This window comes from Arachis hypogaea, chromosome 12 (assembly GCF_003086295.3).
Source record: "Arachis hypogaea cultivar Tifrunner chromosome 12, arahy.Tifrunner.gnm2.J5K5, whole genome shotgun sequence".
Taxonomy (NCBI): domain Eukaryota; kingdom Viridiplantae; phylum Streptophyta; class Magnoliopsida; order Fabales; family Fabaceae; genus Arachis; species Arachis hypogaea.
In genome coordinates, this window is record NC_092047.1 from 97317491 (window position 1) to 97327815 (window position 10325).

At 29.4% G+C, this 10325-nt stretch overlaps 1 protein-coding gene across 4 annotated transcripts; it reads right to left on the minus strand.

Moving 5' to 3' along the window:
* Positions 1 to 3224: 3224 nt before the first annotated feature.
* On the minus strand, positions 3225 to 6826 carry LOC112727797 (uncharacterized). 4 transcript variants are annotated; one of them, XM_025777696.2, is made up of 4 exons: positions 5034 to 6826; positions 4129 to 4292; positions 3877 to 3982; positions 3225 to 3525 (listed from the first exon to the last, which is right to left on the minus strand). In XM_025777696.2, exons 1-2 carry the CDS (start codon positions 6666 to 6668, stop codon positions 4227 to 4229), a joined length of 1701 nt encoding a protein of 566 aa, XP_025633481.1. In that variant the 5' UTR covers positions 6669 to 6826; the 3' UTR covers positions 3225 to 3525; positions 3877 to 3982; positions 4129 to 4226. The 4 variants fall into 4 exon arrangements, with proteins under 4 accessions (XP_025633481.1, XP_072065636.1, XP_025633482.1 ...); XM_072209535.1 differs by having other exon boundaries at positions 5142 to 6797; XM_025777697.3 differs by having other exon boundaries at positions 3877 to 4029; positions 5142 to 6797.
* Between the last annotated feature and the right edge of the window lie 3499 nt (positions 6827 to 10325).

Sequence of the window (10325 nt, forward strand, 5' to 3'; positions counted from 1 at the left end):
CTATTACTTGTTCAATCACAATCTTTCTATGGCAATTGAACATAGTTCACAAGTGATTGTCATCCTTTAACATAGGACATCCAATGAAATACAAATAACCAATTCTTTTAACGTACTTAATTCCAAGTATATCAATATTGACCAAAATCATATTTCTAAACTCTGTCAACGAATGCAACTGCTAAGTATGCATAACAATATCATTGCCTTCAAAATGTGCACCATTATTTTGATGTGGTATTGTTTCATTTGGATAAATAACAATTATATGTTCACTAGCCATTTAATGAATTTATCTTTGGAGAAAAGAAGAAAGAATATATGAAAACTGAAATTTATTGGGAAGATATGGGCATTTTTTTTATGAAATAGTGATAATGTTTAAAATTGTAAAAAAAATTCAAAAACTATATATATTGAAAAATATGAATTTTTCACTTATATAAAAAAAAGTTTGTATTGTGTTTATTTGGGTGTCATTAAGTTAATAAAAATATTTTTTATTTTTTAGCGTGTTTGTTAAATTCCTAATAGTAAAAATGAAAATACTAAAAAAATTGAAAAAATATTTTTTGAGAGGTTACAGTTTACATATTATTTTAAAATACTTTTTTTCTTAAAAAAATATTTTTTACATAATAAATAAATAAAAATACTTTTATATTGTTATATCCAAACATAATTTATAAATAAAAAGATCTTTTCGTATGAGATATCCGAATATAAAATTATTTTTATTTTTCTATAAAATCTTCCAAAAAAAGATAACTCAAATTTTTTTTTTTATAAATTTACCCAAATAAACCCATTGTAGGTTGTGGTCATGTAACTTTTTTTTATTACTTCATAAAGTTATGTTTTATAATTGTTATTAATTTACTATATCTAATAATTATCTATCAATTACAAAAGGAAATTTAAGTTTCAAACGACACATTTCACTTTTTGGAAAATTTTAAAAAATCTATACAATCTATACAATAAAAACTCTATAAAAGTATTCACCAAGTAAAACAGGAAAGGAATAAAAACTAAGTATGCTAAAAAATTTGTTAATAAAATAATAATAGAAATTTCTCAAATTCTTGATGCATTCAATACAATGAAAGATAAAAACACCTTCGATTTTAAACTAATTTTTTTTTTTGTTTTCTATGGTATTTTTAAGTTTAATAAATTAATAATTGATTCATTATAAATTTATATTTTATTTAAAAATTTGTTATTAAACAATAAATTGTTGCATACACAAAGCAAAATTTAAAAAAAAAATTTCACTCCCCTCCTTTGAGAGATGCTAAAATAACACTTCCCTCCCTTCTATTTGTAAAATATATATTTCTCTCTCTTGTAACTTTTAAAAAACCTCATTTTTTATCCATTTTAAAATTTTTGTGTTAACTACTATTAACTTTATCTATTTTTCAAGAAAAAATCTTTTTTTTTTTTACAAAAATACTCTTTAAAAAAATTATTTTTTTATCATTAAATTTTGCTTACCAAAATATCCTTTAATAAATTATTTTTTGATTGATTAAATTGTATTTTTACTAAAATAATTTTTTAAAATTTAATAATTAAATTATTTTTTCTAACATAGCGTTCAATAATTTTTAATTATTAAATTTTGATATCGAAAAATAATCTTACTAAGATTTTTTAATTTAATATATATTGATATTAAAAAATTAATAGTAAAAATATAACTATAATTGTTAATAAAAATTTTGATAAAATTACAAAATTAAAAAATTATTGAAAGATATCTTAGAAAAAAATAATTTAATTATTAATTTTTTAAAAAAATATTTTAGTAAAATTACAATTTAATCAATAAAAATAATTTATTAAAGAGTATTTTGTTAAGTAAAATTTAATGATAAAAAATAAATTTTTTTTTTGAAAAATAGATAAAGTTAACATTAGTTAACACAAAAAATTTAAAATGGATTAAACAGGAAGTTTTTTAAAAGTTACAAAGGAGGAGAATGTACATCTTAAAAATAGAAGAGAGAGGAGTATCATTTTAACATCTCTCATGAGAGAGAAATAGAATTTTTTCAAATTTAAATTATTGACACTTATTTAAACAGATAAATTAACTAATCATTTGACGGGTTAAAATTTTTATATATGAATAATTTTAATGTAAAATACAAAAATATTTAATCATTTTAGTATTTTATATGATTATGATAGTAGCACAAAATGTCATTGACGTTTTGTAATAAAAAAAATTTTAATTATTAAAATATAAAACGTCATTGACATTTTGTTAATAAATATTATTTTAATTATAGAAACACAAAACCTCAATAACGTTTTATAAATAACCATAACAGTGTTTAACACGTAATTTGATTCATCATAAAAAATTTTATACCTAATAATACTACATAAAAAAGAAAAAGTTCTCATTTGACGAGTGTATTGGTCGAAATATTTTCTATTGCTTCCTTAATTTGTATAAAAACTGCCGTTAGCAAGGCCCGGAAACAAAATTTTGGATCTTTAGTATAGCTACAATGGATTAATGCAAATACTAAACAAAATGCAGCCTAGCCTAATCTCAACACAAATATTCAAATACTGCCAAATGGATTGGTATGTCTAGAGAAATATTAATTTTAAGGGAAGTTAAAATTTCGGATAGATAAGATATTCTTTAAATTTATTTTAAAAATTTTTTTAAATTAAATTGATCCATTAAAAATTAATTATATTTATTTTTCAGTCTTCTTATTAACAATTTTTGTCAACGATTAATGTTTTAAATATTAATAAAATGTGTTTATGAAAATCTATTAATTTAATAATTTTTCCTAATTATATAAAATTCTATTTCTAATATAACCTAACAACTAAATTGATAAATTTTCATAAATATATTTGGTTATTAAACATGTTAAGTGTCGTGTATACTATCAATTAACATTCCATGTGATTAATCATTGACGGAAATTATTAATATAGTTAATTTGTAATTGTTAAAAGCCCAATTTGATTAATAAAATCTTTAAAAAACATTTAAAAAATATTTTATCTGACTAATTTGACTATTAATCCTTAAAATTTTCTGAAATAAAAGATATTAAAATATTGAATATAAGTGGAGGTCCATTCAAATATTATTTGTGCACCAAACCTAAGATACTTAGCATGGAGACAGGATGAATACCAATCTCGAAAAAAGATAGAGGAGTTAGGATGAGTCAAAGAAGAAGTTGTGAAGGCCACATGTGGAGCTGATGAAACTGAAAAGTAGCAAGCGTGAGGTTTTTCTTTAGGCCATTCTGAAACTGTACAAATCTCACTTGAGAGAAAAACCATCAACCTCCCTTCTCATGAATTTTGTTGGTTACATTGCTAAAGCTACCACATGCCTAGGATGCTTAAGATAACATCACAATCTCCAAAATATTTGATTACATTAATGCTTTGCCGTCAAGCATAAAACAGAAAGCAGTTTCATAATCTAAGAAACGATCCAACAATGCCGGTACTTTGATATCTCTGATGTCGTACCTGAAAAAAAGGAAGACGAAGTTTCCGGTCAGATCAGCTGCGAATCCAGCATTCCTCCAGTTCGCAAGTATTCTACTCAAGATCATAAAGCAGCTTAACCAACATTTTTGATACGGCTTACAAAACCCAAAAACCCTACATATTGCTTAATAAATCAATTACTTATTACTATTAAGAACAACAAAAGTTTTGCGTCAAGCATTATTACAGTGAAGGTGCAGAATTCCCTTGAATCTGTCTCTCCAAAATTTAACTAATTCAGAAACAGGATTAGAAGAAAACTGATACAAAGAGAGCACAAAATACTAACAACGGCAGGTTAGCAGTGACCAGCAAAAAGAATCACAATACCTAGCAAAAGTAGTAGTTGCTTGAATTGCTTAACTGTCATGTCCTGGTTCGATCTTTAGGAGTGGCATTTATGCAACAGCGTTTGATGAGCAGCCCCCCATACCTCCTAAAAGGTGAACACAGAGGGTTCAGGAATTAGGCGTTAACTTCCGCCTAGAGGATACCAGCAGGTTAAGGCCTGGTTAGCTAAAAAAGAGCAGTGGCCAGAAATAATGTTTCTATGCAAGCCAATTTCTTCAACCAAATACTGACCTTCATATATTGAAGCTGATAACCTTATGATCAAAGATATTTTTCACATATGTTTCGAATATCCATCTGAGACGATGAAAATATGAGAACTGTCAACGTCATTGGATTCCTTTGGATGTTCTAAGGATCCGATCCACTTCCACTGGAATCGTAGTCTTGCAATCCTACATAGAAATCATTTAAAGAAAAAACACATAAAACTTTAAGAACATATATGTGCAGATTGCAGAATCATATTAAGATGAAACCATGCATGAATTCAGTTAGTGTTATAACTAAGACCAATTTGCAAGCCAGTACTAACATAAGTATGCATTGTTTGTTAAAAATAAATTAAAAAAGAATAATAAACAAAAAGACCCTTCCAAAAATTATTTCAACCAAAATCAGCAACAACCTTTGATGGTGCAAAATCATACATTGTTTGGGGAAAAAAGTTCACGAGGCACACACTTGTTTCTATTGTATATAATTCATAAAAGCAAGTCAAGATTTTTGAAATAAGTTACATGGTATCATGTTATTGAATTCACATGCCAAATCATGGGATTAATATTGTGATAGATTTCAAACACAAAAAGGATAAAGCACTTGAGAAATTAGATATTATTTTGGATGACCTGAAACAGCCTCACAATATCAATTACCAAGGACTTCGTAAGTAATTAGAATTACTTAAAAAAGAGTTAAGAATATCATCATCTTAATTAAATGGAAATACCATAAAGTCACTGAATCCAATGTACAAATGTAAATAATTAGAATTTGAACACCAAATTCAACATTGAAGGCAATATATAGTTCAACATCTGGAGAAGGAAAACTGGAAAAAGAAACATGAACTTTTCAAAAGAGAAAAACAAAGTAAATATTAAATGAAGCATATAGGACATAATTTGTCTCACCTTCTCTATCTTTAGCAAACCTCTACTTATCATTTCACGAAGAAATTTCTCTGCTCTTTCATTATCATTTTTGTCAAAAAGAGCATAAACAATTGTTTCATAACTTACACAATCAGGCAGGTAACCATTGCTTTCCATTTTTGAGAGTAAGGTTATCGCTTCATCAAATAACCCCTCTTTACAAAGTCCGTTGATCATAATATTATAAGTCCTAACTTCTAGACGAGAGTTGTTGATCAAAAGATGTTGAAAAAACTCTTTTGCATCGTTTAATTTTCCACATTTGCACAACCCATCAAGAAGAGTATTGTACGTGTACACATCCGGACTAATCCCTTTGTCAAGAATCTGTCGGAATAACGCAATTGCCTCATCAACACGTTGGACTTTGCACAAACCATCTATCACGATATTGAAAGTTATTAAACTAGGAGACTGACCATTATCATGCATCTCAGCAAGAAGACCCAGTGCACAGGAAATTCTTCGTGATTTACACATGCCATCAATAAGAGAATTGTATGTTACAATATCAGGAACCAAATTTTTGTGACGCATTTGTTTAAAGAGTTCTATGGCTTTATCCACTCTCTTATTCTTACAATATCCATTGATCATAGTGTTGTAACTCCTAACATTAGGAACCAAACCACTTTTCATCATATCATCAAATAACTCAGCTGCCTTATTGACTTCATTTCTTATGACGTATCCATTCATTAGAGCATTGTAAGGGACAACATTCAGCTTATGGCCTCCTTCTGACATCCTATCCAACACACTTTGTGCTTCGTCGATTCGCCCTTCCTTACACAATGCATCTATCAATATACTAAAGGTATATACATCGGGCTCGATGCCCTTTTTCCCCATTTCATTAAGCAATTGAGCAGCTTCATCTAATCGACTTATGATGCAAAAACCAAGAATTAGGGAACTATAAGTGATGACATCAGGAGAAATCCCCCTTGAAATCATCTTAGAAAACAACTCGCTTGCCTCAATTACAAGCCCATCTTTACACAGCGCATCGATGACAGTATTGTACAGTACTACATTAGGTTTTACCGGCTGTGTCTCCAATTTTTCTAGCAACTTAACAGCAGCTCCTGTGTGCCCTATTTTACAAAGCCCATTGGTCAAAGTGTTATAACTGACCTCGTTGAGCTGAAACCCTAGCGCTCTTACCCTATCATGAAACGCTAATGCTTCCCTAACCTTGCCGTTTATACAGAACCCTTTGATGAGTGTTGTTAGAGTTATAACATCAAATTCATAACCAATCTTGATAATCTTACCCAAAACAGAAAAAGCGGAGTCCATATGACCCAAATGGCAGAAACAATTCAACAATATATTGAGTGCAATAAGGCTAGGAATGATTCCCCGATTTTCCATTTGCCAAAAAAGGGAAACAGCAGTGGGGCATTGTTTGATCTTAACAAGAGAAGAAAGAATCTTACTGAATTCGAGTTGAGAAGGTGGATTGGGGTTGTTGAGAAGGGCGGTGAAAGAGGCAACAGCATCATCGACATTAACAATGGGTGAAGGAGGAAGATGGTAGAGCCTGCGGGATAGAACAGGGGGAAACAAACTGAAGAGGTTTGCGCGCGCACACCTTCTTGTGATTCTCATTGTACCTTTACCGTAGTCAAAGTGGGACAAAGCCTTGCCTTCAACCGCTTAAGCAAGGACCAAGGTCTACCATCGTGAAATGCGACCAGAGCTGCAGAGTTGAGAGGTAACGCTTTTTTATAGAAAAAAAAAATCATAAATTTTTTATAAAATTTTGGAGTAATTAATTTAAGGTCCAAACTTAGATGTAGTTATTTTATGTAACGAGTAGTTAGATAATAATTTAATCAAATCTCTTAAATTATTTAGAGAAGTACTGTATATATGCTGGTTTTATATATGCTGGTTTACAAGTCATATAAGTTGGGTCAAATCCAACAAAAAGGACGTTCACCCATACGAGTGTCAACACGCGCGCTACTCAACAGTTTTCATAGCTCGCTTGGTGTGTTTTTGTAGTTCTACTCAACGATTTTTATAGTTGCGTTCCTCTTCCTCCTCCTCTCCCTTCTTTTCTTTTTTCTTTTTTCTTTGTGTTTTTCCTTCTTTTTCTTCACGTGTTTTATCTTCATTGTCATTTTTTTATTACTGTTATTGTCGCTACATTTTTCCTCCTTCTCTTTTTATTAATTTTGCAATATTATTTATTTTTTTCTTTTTGGTTTGATTTTTTGCTCCCAAAAAGAATTATGAGAATATGAAATAAGAAAATAAAGAAGAAACAGCAGAAGATGAAGAATGAGAAAGAGGAAGAGTTTTAAATTATGCAGAACTTATCAGTATACATACACCGAAAATTTTTAAACAATACACCAAAATATCTTCGTGTTACACCCAGATTTGCTACAAATACAGAAAAATATTTTCTCTAATATTTTTTTTTGTTCTTCTTTTTTCTTATTTCTTTCTTTCTTTTAGTTGAACAATGTAAGTTCATCATCTTCCAAGTAATTTTGTACCATTATGTGTTCCTTCTTCTTCTTTGTTTGATTTTTTTTATTTTTATTATTGTTAAAAGAGTAAAACAAGAAGAAATTTGAGAAGATAAAACAAGAAAAAAAAAGATGAATAAAAAAAAATGATGATGATGATGATGAAAAAGAAGAAGAAGAAACAACGGAAGATGAGGAGGACGGAGAAGAAGAGTTTTGAAGTATATGCAGAACTTATCAGCACACATACACCGAAAATTCTTAAACAATACATACAAATATCTTCGTGTTACACTCAAATATAGAAAAATATTTTCTTTAATGCAGAACTTTTACATTACATTCAATTCAAATCATCAATGATGAACAATAATTTTTACAAACAAAAACAACATTATTCACCTACAGAATCATAAACTACTAACGAAAACATTAACTAGAATCGAACCACACCTCAGCCACTTGATTGGATTCAAAATAATCAATTTCGTCCTAGTTTAATTGACAATCTGAACTTGAATTATTCATTATCTTCAAGAATGAGATAACTGATGATGGGGAAGAAAGAGGAAAAGGAAGGAGAAGAAATTCCAATAAAAAAAAAAGGAGAAAAAAGAGGAGGAGGAGGAGGTGGTGTTGGTGAGAGAGTAAAACAAGAAGATACTTGAGAAGATAAAATAAAAAAGAAAAGATGAATAAGAAAAAAAAAAAAAAGAAGAAGCAGCAGAAGATGAGAAGGAAGAAGAGGAAGAGGAAGAGTTTTGAATTATGCAGAACTTATCAGCACAGATACACCAAAAATTCTTAAACAATACATCCAAATATTTTTGTGTTATACCCAAATATCTTTGTGTTACACCCAAATTTATTGCAAATACAGAAAAATGTTTCTTCTAATGCTGCATTTTTTTTCTTCTTCTTTTTTTCCTTATTTCTTTCTTTCTTTTAGTTGAACGAATATAAGTTCATCCTCTTCCAAGTAATTTTATACTATTATGTGTTTCTTCTTCTTTTTTGTTTGATTTTTTATTTTTATTCTTATTAAAAGAGTAAAACAAGAAAAAATTTGAGAAGATAAAACAAGAAAAAAAAGATGAATAAGAAAAAAAAAGATGATGATGATAATTGTAACACCCTAACTTTTAGCACTTCATATTCGTACTAAAAGTTCGAGTTCTACTTACCTCTATTCCTTTAATTTCATACTATATTTATTTATTAGAGTAAAAATATGAGCTACTAATATATTTAATACTAGAAACATAATTATTTCAACCTCTTTAAATTAGAAAAAAAATTTTCTAATTTCTTTAAATAATAATTAATTTATTAGCTAATTATTTATTAATTCTTTGAGGTTTGCATTGATGCGTGAGCATCTTTCCTAACTTTTTCTAGTGAATTTGCATTTAATTTGTTGAGTCTAATCAATAATTAATTATCTTTTAGCCACTATGGATGCTACTTTGAGTCTTGTGTAATTCTGTTTATTTTAGGTAGCATTCGCCTGGATCTGATGGAGTTTCTGCAGCACAAGAATTAAAGGAGATGACCAGCGAGGAGCGACGCATACGCGCACCTGACGCGTATGCGTGATTTGGAGATTTGCACGACGACGCGTGCGTGTACCTGACGCGTACGCGTGACACGCAAAGAAGACCATCGATGTGACACGTACGCGTGACATGCGCCACGTGCAGAAAACGCTGGGGGCAATTTCTGGGCTGTTTTTGACCCAGTTTTTGGCCCAGGAAACACATATTAGAGGCTTCAGAATGGAGGAATCATGCGAACACTTCTAGTTATTTCCCAAGTTAGGCGTGGGTCCTACGAAACAAGTGGTCCCCATCCATCAATTGAAGACCTGGTGATTATTATAATTAATTCTGATTTGAACTTTAATTTTAAAATAGGAAAAGATATTATTTTAGTTTTAGAAATTAGATTTTAAATTAATTAGGATTAGATATAAAAGAAAAAAAAACTTCTTTTAGGGAGATTATTCCATTCCAATTTACAGTTTACCAGAATCTTAGTTTTTCACTCTGAACCATGAGCAACTAAACCTCCATTGTTAAGGTTAGGAGCTCTGTCTATTTGTATGGATTGATTCAATTGCTTTTCTATTTTAATTCATGTACTTATTTATAATTCAAGAATTGTTTTCGTTCTTTATCTTATGAATTTGGGTGGAACGGAAGTATGATACTCTTTCTAATTGAGTTCTTGTATAATTTGGAAAAGCTCTTTACTTGAACAACAGCTTAAAAATAATTTTTCCTAAATTCTAATTATCTGGACTTAACGGGATACGTGACATATAATCCTCTTATATTTGGATAGTTAGGATTTTTGTGGCATAATAACTAGAGTTAAACTTCACCCTCTAATTGGAATTAATTGACCAAGGAATTGGCAGTTGATGAGAATTAGAGGAGACTAAAAAGGTCTAAGGAATTAGGGTCTAGTCACATATAGTTTTCCATGAATTAAATCTTGCATGATTAAAATAGTTAGTAAGAAAAGTCAATCCGGAAAATAGATAACTCTGAAGCCTTAACTGTTTCTCCAGACATATTTCACAACCTGTTTACTGCTTATTTTATTAAATTTCTGAATTTACTGTTTAATGCTTTTTGAACTCTCAAACACTATTTTCTACTTGTCTAACTAAGTAAATCAATCAACCATCGTTGCTTGATCCATCAATCCTCATGGGATCGACCCTCACTCACCTAAGGTATTACTTGGTACGACCCGGTGCACTTGCCGGTTAGTTTGTGGT

What these genes read in the sequence shown, in the direction of transcription:
- LOC112727797 (XM_025777696.2), bottom strand. Translation starts at nt 6,668, where the DNA reads ATGAGAATCACAAGAAGGTGTGCGCGCGCAAACCTCTTCAGTTTGTTT. An exon ending in GTTTGCTAAAGATAGAGAAG is followed by an intron (nt 4,293 to 5,033) that starts GTGAGACAAATT and finishes ATTTCTATGTAG; the next exon opens with GATTGCAAGACTACGATTCC.